Source organism: Labrus mixtus, chromosome 13, assembly GCF_963584025.1.
Source record: "Labrus mixtus chromosome 13, fLabMix1.1, whole genome shotgun sequence".
In the NCBI taxonomy this organism is placed as follows: domain Eukaryota; kingdom Metazoa; phylum Chordata; class Actinopteri; order Labriformes; family Labridae; genus Labrus; species Labrus mixtus.
Genome location: NC_083624.1, coordinates 13,426,132 through 13,445,263, shown reverse-complemented (window position 1 = coordinate 13,445,263; position 19,132 = coordinate 13,426,132). Strand labels below are relative to the sequence as shown.

At 39.6% G+C, this 19,132-nt stretch overlaps 1 protein-coding gene across 1 annotated transcript in view; it reads right to left on the bottom strand.

Moving 5' to 3' along the window:
- The window catches only part of pth2ra (parathyroid hormone 2 receptor a), a 73,330-nt gene extending 60,049 nt beyond the window's left edge, over window positions 1-13,281 (bottom strand). Inside the window, exon 1 of the mRNA XM_061053787.1 lies at window positions 12,887-13,281. Within this exon, the coding sequence (XP_060909770.1) occupies window positions 12,887-13,015 (129 nt within the window). The 5' untranslated portion in view covers window positions 13,016-13,281. The remainder of the gene's footprint in view (window positions 1-12,886) is intronic.
- Window positions 13,282-19,132: the final 5,851 nt, after the last annotated feature.

Sequence of the window (19,132 nt, the reverse complement as noted above, 5' to 3'; positions counted from 1 at the left end):
CAGATCTGGGGCCCGTTTCTGAAAGAAGGTTTTGTGTAAACTCTGAGTCAGTTAACCCTGAAATGAGGGAAACTGTGGGTATTCCGTTTCAGAAGAGGAGGTCACTCAAACTCGAGACAGAGGGGTAACTCCAGCCCGTTTCAGAGGGAGAGGTTACTTTACCTCTGAGTCAGTTACTATGGTAACTGAGTCTGTGAACCTAACCTGGTCGTGAGCAGGTTTTCTTGAATAAACCCCGAGTTTCTCTCGGTCTCCTCCCTCTTTCAGAGCCAGAAACGCCGTTTCATTTCCTCATTCTTTCATTCAGTCCGTATCAGGCCGTGTTAGTGAAGATTCACCGGTTGTCTGAATAAAAATCCAGGTTGTTTTAATATGATATGTTAGGGTGGCAATAGCCTACTACAGCGTATAAAACAAACTGTTTAATCGAACATGGCATGTCTTTAAGTCGGTATGAAGGGGCTGCATTACTCCGCAGGGAATTAGAGCTTACATTAACGTCGGGAGATGTTAATTTAATAGGGTTAATTTATAAACTAAACAGGATAAAGGTGAGAGGACATTTAGCCTGTGTGTGTGAATACAGCTTTATGTTGAGGATAAAGTTAATGCACATTCAAATAAACTCTGAATGAAGTTAACTATAAATCTATATGAGCCTCTTATAGTATTATATTTCATTTTGAGCTGTTTAAAAGTCGATTTTCTTTTGCTGGATTGCATCTTAATGAAAATAAATTGTATAGGTTTAATAGCCTACCATTCCATCAGTTTTGACCTGCAATATTTCAATTCTGATTAAATATTAAATTAGTAGACTTTACGTGCTGATGCGAACAGCTCTTGCATCACTTCTCTCTCCTGTGTCGCTGCACTGCAGCAGTTTTCCTTTTTTTTTTCCTTCTTAAAAACCTGTTCATATTCACCGTAGCCTGTGGCCACATGAAGATATTGATGTATTTCCAGATGGTTAAAGTAGGAGGATCTCTTTTTTGTCACCTGTTGCCATGGTGAATCGTAGTATCGGGGCTCCATTCATGTCAAATCTGCTGATCTGGAACCGAAATCTCAGAGTTTCCCACCTGTGGGTAAATCAACTCAGAGCTCAGGGTTAGACTGAGGGTTTGTTCAACCTTCTTTCAGAAACGGGCCCCAGGTCTATAAGTGACTGCCTCAGAGTCAACCAATGTTTATCAGCAGTCACAGGGGATAATACAATCACTCTTAATGGATGTAAAAACCTCTTGCCACAACCACTGCAAACCACGGCCGCACATTTTCTGGGAGCTCTTTGCCACAATTTGGGCAATACATCATGCATTTTAAATCTACGCTTACGTCGTTGACATTTCTCTGCCTGGCTCCAAAGGCGTATGAAGCATTTAATTCCGGTTAAAAAGACGGATATTGCGTTCGTCCAATCAGCGAAGATCCTTGTCGACTGCAGGTACCTACCTTTTCCAGTTAAAGTTAATGTTGTCGTGTTTTTTGATTTGTGGTTGTGTTTTTTTGATTTGTGGTTGTGTTTTTTGATTTGTGGTTGTGTTTTGTAATTTGTGGTTTGCCTTCTTTTACTCCCGTGTTCGCTCTTTTGCCGCTGTAACATGAGCAGCTGCAGTTACCCACTTGGTGAGAGGAGAAATCATATTCAATGAAATTGAACTCATTCTAAATTGATCTTGCCCATACCGAGGAGAGCTGTGCCTGAATCCACCGTCATCGCTGAGCTAAGGCAGTGAATTCCACTTCAGTGATGAGTTGTTTATGTAGCCTGTTTGGCTAGCGCCGAAGTCATTAGCATTTAAACTAATTATCGCTAATGTGTGTGGCCATGTTAAAGTGCTAACCGTTCAAAGATAATGTGAGATTGTGGTATTAAAATGCTTATATGGTCATCAGCCACAATAAAGCTAGCGTGATACAGTCTATTGCCTGTGGAAAAGCTAATGATTTTGTCTATTGGTTGTAAAAGGGAAATGTTCCTTTTCCATACTGTTACTGACTGGTGTTTTGTTAAATGAATGATGACAGATCTGTTAAATTTAATTGTGTTTTATGTGTTTATAGTGATTAAAGGGGCCCATTTTTAGTGCATTCTCTCCACTGTTACCAGTGCAGGGAGTTATATTTAAACACGTAAACGTCTTAATGCCTCAGAGTTACATTACTATAGTTAAAGCCCTGTGAGGAAATAATTCATGTTGATGAATGTTAACTTGCACTATGCAATTCATGCCATTTTATTTATGATAGTTACTAAGGTAACTCAGTTTCTGTGTAACTTGGATTAGACGTTTATTTTTATAAAAGTTTGTCTATTAACGTATTTACAGTTTTGATATCTGAGAAGAATTGTTGAACAACTAAACTGATATTTTGATTTGCCTTATGGGTTTACTGAAATATTAAGCTCTTTTTATTTTCATAGTAGCCTATAGCAATTGATTTGATTACAGAATGATAATTGAGAGAAATGATCTGGCCTCATTTCTAGGTCAGGTTTTGGTGACGGGCTGGAAATCATCGGACAGTCCAACCATCTTTCAATAACTTTATAACTTGAGTTACACCTCCACTACATATGTTATTTTTAAAATTAAAGTGTCATAGTTAAACGTGGGCTACACTTAGCAGTATCATCAAGCAGACGTCCTAAAGAAACATTATAGTGTTTTTTACCCAGCCATTCATTCCACTCTATCACAATCAGGTGGTCTCAGCAGGTACTGCACTGCAGGTGTGATTCCCCCTGAGTCTTCCTTCTAGTCAACATTAACTTAAAGGTTTGTAAAATATTGTGTTTTCAATACTGTTATTGGTGTGCAAACAATTAATCTTCTACAGGTCATCTATGTAACATTTAATGGGGTGCACAAAAATGGTGTGGATAATGATTGTAGATGGCTTATAAACCAATTATTAATCATTGATAAAATATAAATTATCTAGCTAAAAAAATATTTATAGATGCTTTACAAGCTATCAATAAGGGATTATAATCTTCAGTTCCAACTTTATAATAACCATCCAAATAATGTTAATAGACACAAATATTTACAAACCATGAACAAATTTCTGGTCCATGTGTCTCTGTGATGTTTATAGATGTTTTATAAACCATCTCTTAAAGGTTTATAAATCATTTGGTCATCATTAACAAACACTTTATAAAGTGTATGAAATGTTATAATTTGTGCATCAATAAACTGTTAACATAACATAAATAATAGCATTATAAATCATTAGCAAACACTATTGACTATCATTTCATTGTTTGTTAACAGTAAATAACTATTAACTAATGGTTAATTAAGTATCTATTTACCCTTATTTACCCTTTATAGATGATGGTTATTATTAAGTGTTACCAAGCTTCCTCTTTGAATACAGCAAATACATGTAAGGGCAGCTCAGAAAAATAAAAAATAACATCACATCCTTAAGTGTCATGGCTCCAGACCAGGCATGGGCAAACTACGGCCCGCGGGCCATATACGGCCCGTTGGGCTTTTTAAGCCGGCCCGCCGAACTTGTCCAAATTATATTATTATTATTAAATAAAATTGTATTATAATTAAACCTCATTCATTTTCCCCTGTAATGCCCGCGTTTCCCCAATAGATGGCGCACTTCAGAGTGTGGTGTATTACACCCTTCTTCACTTTTTCGCTTTGCCCTATGAACCCGTATGAGCCCTTCTGTAAAAATGAGCGGATCAAAGAAAAGAAAAGTGGACAGTGAATGCCGAGTGTTTAATACGGAGTGGACAACTAAATATTTTTTCACTGAAGTCTGATCAAAGGCTGTATGCCTGATATGCCAAGAAACTGTCGCAGTTTTCAAAGAGTACAGTATCAGCCGTCACTTTGCTACGAAGCATGCTAACTACGCTAGCAAGCAGTCCACACAAGAACGGGCGGCTGCGGCTCAGAGGTTGAAGGCTAATTTACAGACTCAGCAACATTCTTTTCACCAACAAACTGCGATTCAAGAGTCAACTACCAAGGCAAGTTTTTTGCTGGCATTCAAATTAGCAAAGGCTAGCAAGCCTTTCTCCGAAGGCGAGTTTTTAAAAGAATGCATGGTAGAGACAGCAGGTCTCTTGTGTCCGGAGAGCCATGGCCAGTTTGAAAAAATCAGTTTATCACGCAGGACTGTGACTCGCCGTGTGGAACTGATTGACGAAGATATAGCCAGCGAATTAAACAAAAAGGCTGAGTCCTTTAAGTTATATTCACTAGCGCTGGATGAAAGTAATGACGTGAAAGACACTGCTCAGCTCCTCATTTTTTATCCGAGGGATTAATGACAGTTTTGAGATAACGGAGGAGTTTTTGACCATGGAGTCCCTGAAAGGAAAAACGCGAGGAGAGGACTTGTATAACCAGGTGTCTGCTGTCATCAAGAGAATGAAGCTACCTTGGAGTAAACTTGCCAATGTCACAACGGATGGATCGCCAAATTTAACTGGAAAACATGTTGGGCTGCTGAAAAGAATCCAGGATAAAGTGAAAGAGGAAAACCCTGACCAGGATGTTATTTTCCTTCACTGCATCATCCATCAGGAATCTCTGTGTCAGTCTGTATTGCAGCTTAATCATGTTGTGAATCCAGTTGTAAAGCTTGTTAACTTTATACGAGCAAGGGGACTTCAGCATCGTCAGTTTATTATGTTCCTGGAGAAAACTGATGTGGATCATCAGGACTTACTGTACCACTCTCGTGTCCGCTGGTTAAGTTTGGGCAAAGTGTTTCAACAAGTGTGGGAGCTGAAAGAGGAGATCAGCGCATTTTTGGAGTTAATGGGGAAATCCGACGAATTTCCTGAGCAAAGCGAAAGAACTGGCTTTCTCCAGACTTTAATGCACTGGCAAAAAAGGGAGATCAACAACACTGTTCCCACTGAAACTGAACGTGAGTTTCTCTACTGTGTTTATTAAAATGTAATGTAATTAAATGAATGCATTTGGAAATCAATTTGTACAATGAGCCTTGCATATTCATGCTTCGCTACCTGTTAAAGGCCAAATCCTTTCATGTAATGGCTTTTACATGTCATTTATATTAGTTCACACAAACACTCCATCCATCTGTTCCTGGCCCGGCCCCTCTGTCAAATTTTAGAACCCATTGTGGCCCGCGAGTCAAAAAGTTTGCCCACCCCTGCTCCAGACTGTCTCCACATATTGTGGATGAGTCACTGACCACCCTGGACTGATTTAACCCTTTATTATATATATCATAGAAATGTCAAAGTAATACTTCCAGACTCACTGATACTTTTTATCAGTAATACAGACATGGAATTGTTTTCCTGAGCACTGGATAGATTTGCATGACTTCTCTTATACAGTAATTACTGTAGCGAAATTACCACCTATTCCCAGCAGACAGTTTTTGCTCCACTCTTAACTGTGTGTGGCTGTTAGCGAATTAGACACCTTTTGCAATGAGGCAGATTTGCTCAGAAAGGGGACAGTTATTCCCCAAATTACTGCTTAAAGGCACAATGCACAACCAGCACCGAGACACTGTTCACTATGCAGCCTGTGTGTGTTGAGAATTACACAGTGTCTTTTTGATTCATTTGCACAGGTTGAGCAGGTGCAAAAGCAGAGCAGTGGTTCAGTGAATTAGACCCAACGAGTGCAAAATAACATCCACTGCAAGCAACTGCAGAAAAATATTAAATCGACGGTGGTGTATCTTGATTGTGCACTTTGAGCCATGTCCCATCTGTTAACATGGAGGCGGGGTTCGTGACCAACAGTGCAGTCATGAGAAGGGGGAGCTCTTAATCTTTTGGCTTCACTTAAAATGAGTCATACCGCTGTCCATCCTTAAAAACAGACTATGGTTTAAGCATGAATCCAGAACACGAGTCTATGTTGTGTTGGAAAATCAGAGAAGAGAACACATGCCATCCCCTGATCTGTTATATCAATCTGTGAACATTTGTAAAAAGTTTTTGTTGAGCACATCTATGAGGTAAACTGAGTTACCTTCACAGACTTAACATATTCATGATGAACATGCTCAATAAGAAAGAGAGAACGAGTGTCTTTAAATGTCTTCAGTTTACCTGAGTTCATTTAATAATTGCTCTTCTATATAGTTTCTACTGAAGCTTTTTGACTGGAGCAGTTACAGCAGGACTGACACTGAGTCTATGCCCAGAAGTTATAGATATCAGGGAAGCTCTAATACTGAAAAAGTCAATCATTCCTTGAAGCACAGGACAGAATGCTGATACTTCATGAGCTACTTTGAGCAAACCACACATAATGATCAGACACATAACACACTCAAGACCCCAGAATCAAACCAAACTAAATCAAATGGAAATAATGCTGCTGGGGAACAAAATCCTGGTAGCAACCACAGTTCAAAAATGAGCGACTGGACAAACTGATGGGCTGAATTATTATGAGACGGGCCTGTGTAGTAAGATAAGAGAAGCGGAAGAAAGGACGAGAAATGAGTCTGAATAACAGTTTTAATTAGAGAGATAAAATAAAGTCAAGCTATAGTTTCTTCAAAGGAGGAATGTGTAACCTTTTGATCCAGTAGATGTTGCTCTTGAGCTCAAGCATTAAACCAAAACAAATTGCTGTTTGGCGACACCTCCGCTGTTCTGAAGCCTCCAGCGGCAAACCTCCAATCCCTCTCCAATCACGTTAGCACAAAGGAGTTATCAATTAAACACACCATAATTAAGCACAAAGAAGCGCAAGTGGCGAACTAAATTGTCCTTTGCGCGAGCTGCAATCACCTGTGGCCTGCATTGTTGTGTTAGCAGGCTAATGTTAGCACCCTTTGCACATATGACCAAGATCTATATAGAAGCGACTAGTGATCAGAATTCAAATGATAAAGCTAATTTGAAAATGAAAATGCATCAACAGAAATGCTTTTTAAGGTTCAGAATATGGGTGTATTATTTGACTCAAAAATAAAATGATGATTCATTTATCTAACTTGCATTTTAGTTTTCAACTTCAAAAATGCACATTCTTTGACTAAATTAAAATTAAGAAGAAAATGCTTTTTCATTTTCAAAAAATGCCCCGCTAAATTTGTATCATAATTCAAATGACATTGCTAATTTTAAAATGAAAATGCAGTTACAGAAAGGCATTTTCATTTTCAGAATATGGGTGCATTATTTTATCTATATTTAAAATTAATATTATATATTATTGGAATCAGCAGGCCTAAAAAATATGGAAATCCTCATCGGCCAAGGAAATTGCAATCTGCTCATCACTTATTCTAAAACTTTTTATTGTTTTTCAGGCAGCTTTTAAAATGATGCAGCATTATTGAAAAACAGTGTCCATCAAATGAACTTAAGTATAATCTTTCTGAAATGTTACATGATATATAAACAGTAAGGTTAAGAGTCGAGCAGTACACGTCCTTTTCTGGAAATATAATGAATGTTTCCGCTCTTGTACCAGTGACACAGAGCAGTTCCTGCCTCACACATCCATTCTCTTACCATGACCCCTCCTTAGCCCTTTGTCCAAAGTAAAGCATTTTTTGATATGATGTAGTTGGTGTAGTAAAGAATAGGAGTTAATGTTCATACTTTAAAGAAAACCTTCAGGGCGCCGATTAGAGGCGTGACTTCTGAACGTTTAAAGTAAAGGCGGCGGCTGTGGCTCAGTTGGTAGAGTTGTCGCCTCTCAACCAGTAGGTCAAGGATTCAATCCCCAGCTGAGGAACATGTCCGATGTGTCCTTGGGCAAGACACTTAACCCTGCATTGCTCCCGCTGCTTCGGTGGCGGTGTATGAATAGATTACTGTTGTACTTAGTCTCTGATGTACGTCGCTTTGGATAAAAGCATCTGCTAAGTGAATTGTAACATTGTAAAATCAGCAACCATTTAAATGGTAATTAGTTATTTCCCACATTTCATTCCCCACTCTCTCTCTCTCTCCCAGATTTCTGACTCTCTCCATGGTCCTCCTAGCTCTACAATAAAGCCCAAAAACACATCTTTAAAAAAAAAGGAAACCATGCACACAAATAACACTTGAAGATACTTTGCATTCAAATGTAGAGCTGTGTTTCTTGCCCTCGCTGAGAGGTCTAGGATCTATTCAAATGCAAATATTGAGTTGCCTGAGGACTTCAATACATGATTTCAAAGGAGTAGTCAAGGTGCTGATTTAGGTCATGTGTGTTTCATATTTTCATGTTCACTGATGAACCAAGAGCCTGTTGAGTTTAAGGAGCATACTTTTCTTCCAACCTCTGCTGAAATGATAATTAAGACCCTGGCTTTACCAGGCCTGAGGACCTGTAGTCAGCCCACGCTGTATGAAAAAGTGAGATAAGAGAGGCAACATGTGGGAACCGAGGGGGAGATGTTGATAACACCTGCTATGTCGGCACAATCGGTGCCATGGATATATCATTGGAAAAAACAACAAGCTGATTTTTTTAAACATTGAAATGAACAAATAACTTGCTCAATGTCGATCAGATGAAGCAAAAAAGGTTAGGTAGATTAAAAGAAAACTAGCAGGGCAGAGAAGTGATGATGAAAGACAAATATAAACTCAAAAACAGCAGACACAGTGTCCTGAAACAGAAGCAAAAAGAAAGAAAAACTGTGCTATATTTGACAAGGCCAAAGGCAGCATTTATGACAGCTCCATGTCCCCATACATGATGAAACAACGGACCAATTAAGATTTTAATTCCAGCAGCTGTCAGTCTAAAAATCATTCAAAACAACACAGACAGTTCATTGTAACCTGCATGCCATGTTCAATGTCAACATTTCCAATAACCAAAAGTGCCTACATTCCTACACTGCTCCTGCTGCGCATGCTTTGTAGCACCCATTCATACTTTTTGGAAGACTATGCACTTCGTTCTCTTCTCATCATCTGGTCACATCCGTCCAATAGCACCGCTACACTGCTCTCTCTCTGTGTGTGTGTGTGTGTGTGTGTGTGTGTGTGTGCCCAGCAGTGAGTATGAAAGAGAGATAAAGAGCTTTTTATTGCTCCACTTCCATACTAAAGAGATAGGCGCATTGAGGAGGAAAAATGTGCTGTTGAACGCAATACACACCACTACCCACAAGGTGGCAGCAGTGGGGGTATGTCCCATAAATTGAAACGTAAAGAACGAGTCAAGCATCGTGGTATCAGAGCGTGGAACATTTATTAAGGTAGACCAGACTAGCATGAGTCTGCAGTTTTTGAAAGATATGCCTGTCAGTGCATAAGGTGTTGTTTGTTTCGGATGTGATGTAAAATGAATCTTTTCCCAAGGTTACCGTAGCGCAATGCTAATTATATCAAGCTAACAAACTAAGCTATACATCACGGTCCATCTGTGAGGAATTCTGCCCACACAGGAGAACGATGCACCAGCTGTCACTGAGTATACCAACCAATTCATATTTTTTACATTAGAATATCAAATACAGAAAAGATTACTTCTCGAATAAGAAGAGGCACACATGAAATAACAAAAGCTGAGTCAATCACAGACATTCTCCAATCCACATCCTCATCAGGCCACTTAAGAAAAAAGAGTTTGCACAGAGCAGCTGTTGTTTGTGCAGTTTTATAATGAACAGTTGTTACAGCTGCAGGCTTCAGACTCAGTTTGTTAAAGGACCCTTAAAAACCTTGACATTTCTATTGCACCACAAGAGTCCTAGATAAAACGTACTAAGAACCTTTTAATTTCCGTTTTTAACCCTGAACTGCATGTCATGGGACTACTACTGTAGTCAGGTACTTTCACAGTGTGGCAAGGGTTCATTATCGACTACCCCTGGCATTAATTTTTCACAGCAGAGCTACAAATTTAACAGCTTTTTACTGTATACATCTTTGTAAAGGGAAGGCTTAGCCTTTATTGATATTCCCATACCGACCTTAGTCCCTCACTGCATGGGCAGGCTATCGTAAGCTACGGCTCAATGTTGCTTCTCTCTGTTGCTCTCACAGTATTCACTGCTGCACACATAAATGCAAGCACAAAATAACACACTAACACACACACAATTGGTCCTCCTGCTCTCTGCCTGCAGCACACACACATCTCTCTTTTCTGCTTGCATTTTGACTGACATATAAGACAAACAATGGGGGAAATAACTTGAATTTTGAAAGTCTGACAGCCCACTACTAACATTTTCCGCCCGTTCTCATAACCTTTCACAAAATAAAATTTCGTCAGACGTTTGTTTATTGAAGATTTTTTTTTAAGGCTCGCCAACGTCTCGTCTTCCATCAAGGGAAAATGGTCGTTGATGAACATTTATCCAAATAATTTCCGTCAGTTATTCAATTATTACAACCTTCAAACACAGCTTAATCTGACCAATTGCTAAACAGCACTCCACTCTTCTGTCTGTCTAACGTATGCTGCTCCACGCAACAGCGAGTGACATAATAATTGAGCATGACAACGAATCGCTAATTCAGTTTGTTGCCAACACTATTATTCACAGCTTATTCGATTCATGGTTGCAGCCCTATCTGCATGCAAGTGCAGCTACCACATTTAAAATTTCAACTTGAGCGAACAATCTCTTCGATGCTTTGTCATGAAAGCCGATCAGCGATAGGAGTCCTGACCTTCTTGAACACATAAAATATAAGTCATCTGAATTCCAGTTAAGAAACAAGCTAGCTTTTAACCTTTTACAAATCTGTATCATAAGGCTGTAAACATTTTTTAATAAAAAACAATCATACATTCGAACCTGGGAGATGAAGTTCACATTGACACAGTAAAGAGCCGTTCACATTCAAAATATACAGTCTATCGGCAAATCAGGCCATCTAAAGTAGTATACAGTTGATCCAGCAGAGGGCGCTCTCAGCTAAACTTGACCATTGCAGGCCCTGGGGGGTGCAATTACTGTAAGGGAGATGCAAACTTGCATGAGGGAGATTCTCTGTCTGCAGACAGCACTCTGCTTTGATGTAGAGATACCAACAACTCTCCAAGCTGGCTCACAAATATTTGTGTTTGCCAGGTAGGGCTGGGCGATATGTCTAACGATGTTCGGGTGGTGTAATTTCAGATTTAATTGCATCAAACTTTTATCGAATGTTTGTTAGATTTATTATGAGAAAAATTAAATAGCGATAATTATTGTTAACGTTTTATCACGCAGTGCCATGAACCTCTGTGCACTCGTGAACGCATGTTGTCGTCGGCAGGTTATATTGTAAATGCAAAGAGAGAGGGCACATCTTAAGTAGATGCAATAAATCAAGAAAATATGACATTTGCTTTGCAAACATATCTAGAAGGCACAGCGAACTATGCAGCACACAGAAAAGGAAGTATTGGCTGGAAGTTGTGAATCACCAACTGCTCGCTACACCAGAATTTTAGAGAAATTGTCCATTATTCCCGAGGAATATATCGACATCAGCTTTGGCAGACAGTAATAGCTGAATGAATTCTGAGACTGCAATTAGCCAAGACCTTCCGCCTGCAGCATACTGCTACACCTTCACCCAGTACCATCCTCTTCTAACACCATGCACAAATACCAAAGTGAAATCATCCACCAGCAGCCCACTGCCCCATGCAGCCTGACTCAATTTCGCTATTTGTCAGCTGTCAACCTGATACCCAGCTTAATCAAAACTTGCAAAGTTAAAAAAAAATCAAAAAAATACTTTTTTCCTTCTCAAGAAGGAAAACATAATACTGTGCATCAGATCAGAAAATGCCACTGATCAGCTCAGAAAGTCTTAAATGCGAGAAACAAGCCAGAGCCCAGATCCTTGTTCATACAGGGAACTAATGATCTATGCACACAGCAGAAGAGAGTACTGGCATCCTTGTAAAGTTGTGCTGAAGAAAGATCAAGAATGATCAAAACTTTTCCTCCGTCTAGAGGAAGTTCATTTTTTTTCCCACACCGGTAAATGTTCAAAACATGAAAGTACATTTGCAGAAGATGTAGACCTATATGATTGTTAACAATGTCATACTTTAGAGTTGTAGCTAACTTCTGCATATGAGAAATTAGGTTTCAATTTCGTATACCCACCAAAAAGATTTTTGATGGGGAGGGTCTGATGATATAATGTAAAAATCCACATCACTCTCATGTTTGTGTAATCTGCCTTCATCCATTTCCCTCAATCTTACTGACTCAGATGTTTGGCTTTAAACGATGTATTGATTCAGCCATAGTGTCAGCTGGAGCTATTTTCACACAAGTCATTTATTCAACTACCATATTTACAATTTCATGGCATCACCATGTTGCTATTAATTGCAGATTTTGTTCACACTGTGTCCCTTCTATTTGTACCTTTTGTGGGTTTTTTGCTGAAAGAGCTGTCCGTGGTGCTGATAATGCATGAGGCTTTCCTGCTGAAAATTCAAAATCATACAACAGCAAATATAAAGCTTCTTACGCTCTTGTACTACTCAGCCATTCACAGGTCCGTGACTAATAACCTTGACAGCCTAGTGATTCATTTTTTTAGAATTTTACTCAGCCAAGCCTTGTGTTATACTTTTTTTTTACGTGAAGCTCATCACTGCCAATATCCAAAAGGGAATCGTTTAAAATCTAAGAATTAAGTATTTATACAATTATGACAAGTGTAAGGTTTAACTGGAGACAAACACTTCATAGTGCTGGTCTTGTCAGATTGTTGCACTGTTGTGTGCATAGTGACACTGTAGATATTATTAAGTTGAATTCCAGCTTTTAGCCAGAGATTACTCCGAATCTTTGTAATTACAATATGTTTTTTAGACTAGTTGAAGTAATAAGTATTATATATCAATTATTTCACGAGGGGGGGAAATCGGGTGTTGTATTACTTTATAGTAGAAAATTGTCCTATTTAAAAGTGGATTTAATGTTTCCTTACCTGTGCGTCAACCGAAGTCCAGCACAAGAAAAAGTTTAAGAATAATATCCACACAAAAAAGGTCACACTTTGTCGGTCTGTCTTCATCTCCATCAGCATCAAGAAAATCCACAATCCGTTAATTCGCATCCAAGCAACCTCATTCCCTCTAATCTCGAAGCGTCATGTCTAAGAGCCTCACATTTTTAAAAAACTTTCATCACAACTTCTGGTCCAAAAAAAAGAGCTGCCAAGCGCAGTAGGAAACATATGGCAGTGTACTTCATCAGATTCCAAATTTCCACGTGGTTTAGCCATTCAGGTCCTGCTCCTGTAAACTCAGAAAGGTTCTCGGATCCGAGCGCCGTGCCATTTCTGTTTCTGCAGCGCAAAAAGTCAGGCAAACACTGGAGATTTCTGTGGCGCGCGAGCAAAACAACACAGCGCTCCACAGAGGCGCGAGGGGAGGCAAAGTGTGCTTCACCCTCATGTGTGATACTGAATCATCTCCTCAGCTTGTGCGCAACCCTTTAGCACAGCTTTGAAGGGCGCGTAAATGCTGCCTTTATCTTCCTTGCGCTATACGCCACCATGTGATTATGATGCTCCCTCACCTCGCGCATCAATTTCATGACGCGCGCTGTTGAATTGTTGGATAGGATGCTCACCGTTTCTTGCGTCACTTTTGGTTGGAATGTTTATCACGAGATTAGAAACGTTTTTCGGATATGTCTCTATTGTAAATTTAATTTTGTTTTTGAATAACATCTTTAAGTCAATTGTGAATCATCCAAGCCTGAGTCTAGAACAGGGGTGGGCAACTGGCGGACCGGGGCCACATGCGGCCCCCATCAACCCTCAATGTGGCCCTCAGGTTTTTACATATCAATGAATTGGAAACATGAAGAAAATGTGACAAAATCTGCCATGAAATCATGAAAACCAGAAATACGTCCATAATAATATTTGATCACCGGTATATGTTGAGTTAAATTTGAGACATAATTGATTTTTTTTTATAATTGATTCATAATTGATCGTTTTTGTATATTACAATTTGGCCCTTTGGCAGGGAGAATTAATTGAATGTGGCCCTTGCCGTGACCAAAGTTGCCCATCCCTGGTCTAGAAGGTCATTTATTCCAAATGATATTTTTGCCACCACGCTGGGGATATTAAATAGCCTATCACAAAAGCAGATCAAATGTTAAAAAATAAAATAAAATCTAAATAAATTATTAGACTTCCAACTATGCATTTTTGCTTATAAAACCTTAGCACCTGCGAAAAAGACGTTAGTTTCTTCTAACACTAAGCTGCTAAATGGTTAATAGGAATGCATTTGTTTCTTGCTAACTTACTTAGTCTGTTTCCCGTTTGGTTCTGAGCATACAGTCTGTTTACAGTCTGCTTTTGGAGCATTTTGACGGCTAGCTGCTTTGAGAGCGGTGAGCCGAAACCTCAAGTAAAGTTATTGAACAAGTAATTAGGTCAATGCTTTAGTGCTGTTGGGGTTTTATCTAGTCAACTTTGGTTATATTCTTTAATAATTATATTGAATTATTCTCGGGGGCACCACCCTGTAATCAGGGAAATATAACCAAAATATCACCAAAATCCCCACTTTTCACACCTATTTGTTAGGTGCTGTTGGTTGGTGCTGGGCTAAGACTCCTTTGTATAGTTCCCTCCAAAAAAAACTCTTGTCAGGCTTGAGAAGTGCGATACAGGCCTGAGTCCTTTGTCCAGCACACATGGCTGAGGCCCAACAGTGCCAAAAACTGCAGCTAGGCTAGGCTACTTGAGGGGCTGCTTGATGCTGCTTCCAAATGTTACTGAATTCCCCTGAGGCTCCCATATCCCAATCCACAACTTCACAACAGGAATTTAAAATGTGTACAGCATGTTACATGTAACGCTGCAGTTGTGTAATTTGTCAAAAGTTGGTGGCTTGTTGTGGGCTGAATTAATTGAGCCTCGATGATCAGCAAATCAAGTGGGTGTGTAAAAACACTTGTGATTCATTTACACTACAGAAGAAAGGGAGGGCTAGCCCTGCTAGCCTATTTATACTATGATTTATACTCCCTGAATATTTACAGTCTATGGTGCTACCCTGCAGTCCATTTATGAAAACTAGTTCTAGAAAACCAACATGGCTGCAGCCAGTATGCTGATGGTGGCTACATCCATTAATTATATAGTCTACAGTATGGTTGCACGCTGACAGCGAAATCATGAGGTGAATGACCCTAATTGATAAGTAATGTATATGTCTGTAACATTGTGGGAAACTAGAGAGTGAAGTGAGAATTCTCCCTGGCGACATATCATTTCCAGAAGGACATTTTCATCCCATTTTCTTCAAGTTAAAGGCAGCCTAAGGGGCGCTTTTTCATGACTCATCTATTAAAGGGTACTCCTTGACAGCACTGTAGCTGTTTGTTTTTTTTACCCTTCCAAAACACATCCATTGATATTCAGTCCGACAGACATCTTCAGTAGGGAGATTGGAGTTGGATCCAAGATTGCATTGCCGACGAAATGATTTCGGCTTCTGTACCTTTTGTTTGTGTGTGTTTGTATTCCTATTACAGAGTATTCCTTGCAGTCAATATTTCCAGAGATCATAATGTTAAAAGAGCTTCAAAAGGCGCTGACAAATGCAGGATAATTTAGCTGCCCAATTCAAACCATGTAATAAGCCTTGATCGGACATCAAGTGCTGAGCCTTTTCCCCCAGATTGTGCTGTAGTAAGGTTGTGGTGGCATGTGAGTTTAGAGCATCTCCCCTATTAGCACAAAATAAAGTGAGTATAAGAATAATAAAACGCCGGCTGCAGCTTGGCTGAAAATAACATCTGTTTGCCTCCTTTTAATTCATTCATTGTGAATCTTTTAATTGTGTTGCCTTGTGTGTACCACAGTGCACACTGTGGGCAGAACCTGTCTGCTGACTCACAATGACCTAATGCATTTAACAACATACATCATGAGCACCACTGTTAACAGATACAGATGGTAGCTGTTGATTGCATGCAGCTGTCCAATTGTAGTACGTGTGCCAGTCTTAACCCAGCATGTAATCAGTGTAAAATAAACCACTTTACAACCTTATGTTAGCGAGATAATAATAGTGAAGAGGGACAGACAGAGGCGGTGAACAATGAAAACATGTTACATTTAATATTAAAACACTAACTGAATGAATTCCTGCAGATGTAGCAAGAGTTTCCCTGGGAACAACTTTCTCATGATATAGAAAGCTTGAGTTGGCTATGACTAGCGTATCATTTTACACCAAAGCACTTACTTCTCCTCTGCTAGATTAGCAGTAAAAGGTCAACCACTTATACTTCTCTTCAGCCTCTCGCTAACACATACTGGAATCGCTGCAGTGATGTCCTAGGCGGGTTCCTGTCCATCCACTCTATGGACACTTGTTGAGAAACAAGATGGAGTTCTCCCATGTCACCACCCCTTGAGCAAACTTACAGCCTCTCTCAGCGCTCATGTAAGACTTGAAAATGTATTGCTTTTTGCTGAAATGATTCTCCAAAAAACATCTATGTTGAAGCACTTGCTCAATGAAATATTAATGTTTTGGTAATCCGACATAATTACAGGACAAAGACAGAAAGCATTTTTCATTTAATTCTTGTTTCTGATTTCAAAGCTGCCTTTCATTCTCAACCAAACATCAGCCCTTAAAACCAACAGCAAGTCAAAGAAAAGCCCTCAGTCTGTTTCCTTTGCTGATTTAAGCACGTCCACATTGCCTTCACTGTTAATATGGCACCCTATGTATTCTTTGATCTCATATATATTCATTACCCCCAACCCCCATCCCCTTCCCCCCAACTACAATCAAGTGTACTTGCAAAATCATTCTTTTTTGTGGATGTGTGAAGCAGTCAGAAAAAGGAAAAAAACATCATGAAATGCTGCGTCCTGGTTGATCCACGTCTGAGAAAAAATTGCTGCGTAACTGATTCTCTTTTGCTGTTTGGTTTTGCGTAAGATTTATTCTTTTTTTGTGTTCTCACCACTCATTTTGTTTTCAAGCAATTTCCTTCTCCACCTTCAGCTCCTGTAGAGTCATCTCTTATTTTTTATTTGTTCACTTTGCACATATGGAGGTGAACGGTGCGTATATAAAAAGGCATGCCATCGGGTTATTTTTTATTACGAAGAATTTACTGGCCTATCAGATTTTTTGCCAGAATTAAAAAACCTAATTGTGATGCAATCAACAATTGTTTTGTTCATTTTTTTGTGGAACAAAAGCGATTTCATCAGCTGAGTTGAACAGGTATATATATATATATGATATAGATAAATGTATGTTGGGGGATGGTTGTTGCTCTGTTGGTAGACAGGGAACGGGCGGCTGCGGCTCAGGTTGAAGGCTAATTTACAGACTCAGCAGCATTTTTTTCACCAACAAACTGCGATTCAAGAGTCAACTAGCAAGGCAAGTTTTTTGCTGGCATTCAAATTAGCAAAGGCTAGCAAGCCTTTCTCCGAAGGCGAGTTTTTAAAAGAATGCATGGTAGAGACAGCAGGTCTCTTGTGTCCGGAGAGCCAAGGCCAGTTTGAAAAAATCAGTTTATCACGCAGGACTGTGACTCGCCGTGTGGAACTGATTGACGAAGATATAGCCAGCGAATTAAACAAAAAGGCTGAGTCCTTTAAGTTATATTCACTAGCGCTGGATGAAAGTAATGACGTGAAAGACACTGCTCAGCTCCTAATTTCTATCCGAGGGATTAATGACAGTTTTGAGATAACGGAGGAGTTTTTGACCATGGAGTCCCTGAAAGGAAAAACGGGAGGAGAGGACTTGTATAACCAGGTGTCTGCTGTCATCGAGAGAATGAAGCTACCTTGGAGTAAACTTGCCAATGTCACAACGGATGGATCGCCAAATTTAACTGGAAACATGTTGGTCTGCTGAAAAGAATCCAGGATAAAGTGAAACCAGGATGTTATTTTCCTTCACTGCATCATCCATCAGGAATCTCTGTGTAAGTCAGGACTTACTGTACCACTCTCGTGTCCGCTGATTAAGTTTGGGCAAAGTGTTTCAATGAGTGTGGGAGCTGAAAGAGGGGATCAGCGCATTTTTGGAGTTAATAGGGAAATCCGACAAATTTCCTGAGCTAAGCGATATACCTACGTATGTGAGCAGACATTCAGCGTCATGAACATCAACAAAGCCCCTCACAGATCCAAGTTAACTGACCAACACCTCGGATCTATCCTGAGAATTACCACTACAAACTCCAGACTTTAATGCACTGGCAAAAAAAGGGAGATCAACAACACTGTTCCCACTGAAACTGAACGTGAGTTTCTCTACTGTGTTTATTAAAATTTAAATCAATTAAATGAATGCATTTGGAAATCAATTTGTACAATGAGCCTTGCATGTTCATGATATGCTACCTGTTAAAGGCCAAATCCTTTCATGTAATGGCTTTTACATGTCATTTATATTAGTTCACACAAACACTCCATCCATCTGTTCCTGGCCCGGCCCCTCTGTCAAATTTTAGAACCCATTGTGGCCCGCGAGTCAAAAAGTTTGCCCACCCCTGCTCTAGGCGAACATAAATCATCCATACGGAATCATGATAATAAATCATCAGTTGCCAGACACTTCAACAGTTGTAATCACACTTTGAGCGACTTGCATACATGGGCAGAGAAGTAGTTAATATGCCTCACAGAGGTGGGGGCAGGGACAAAATCCCTCTGCAGAGAGAGACTTATTGGATCCAGTCCTTACTGCACCCTTATTCTCAATGGTTTCCATGAGGAGATTTCCTTTTTCTGTTTCCTACGGACTGATTGTATTGTACTGTATTGTTGTTTCTATTGTCTTTATGTTGGATCTGGGGCCCGTTTCAGTAAGCAGGTTTAGTGCAAACACTGACTCTGTTATCCTTGAATTTAAGGGAACGTTTCAGAGAGGGATGTCACTCAAACCCGAGAAAGAAGGGTAACTCAAGTCAAGTCCAGAGAGGGAGGTAAACTTAAGCTCTGAGTCAGTTACTATGGCAACTGAGTCTGTGAACCTAACCTCGTTGAGCACAGGTTTTCTTCAATGAAGCCTGAGTTTCTCACAGTCTCCTCCCTCTTTCAGAGCCAGAAACAAATAAAAGTTGTACTTTTTTTTCTTCTTAAAACATGTTCATATCGCTGTATGTCCGCATAAAGATGTAGGTTATATTCCGAGAGGGTTAAAAGTATGAGGATCTTCTT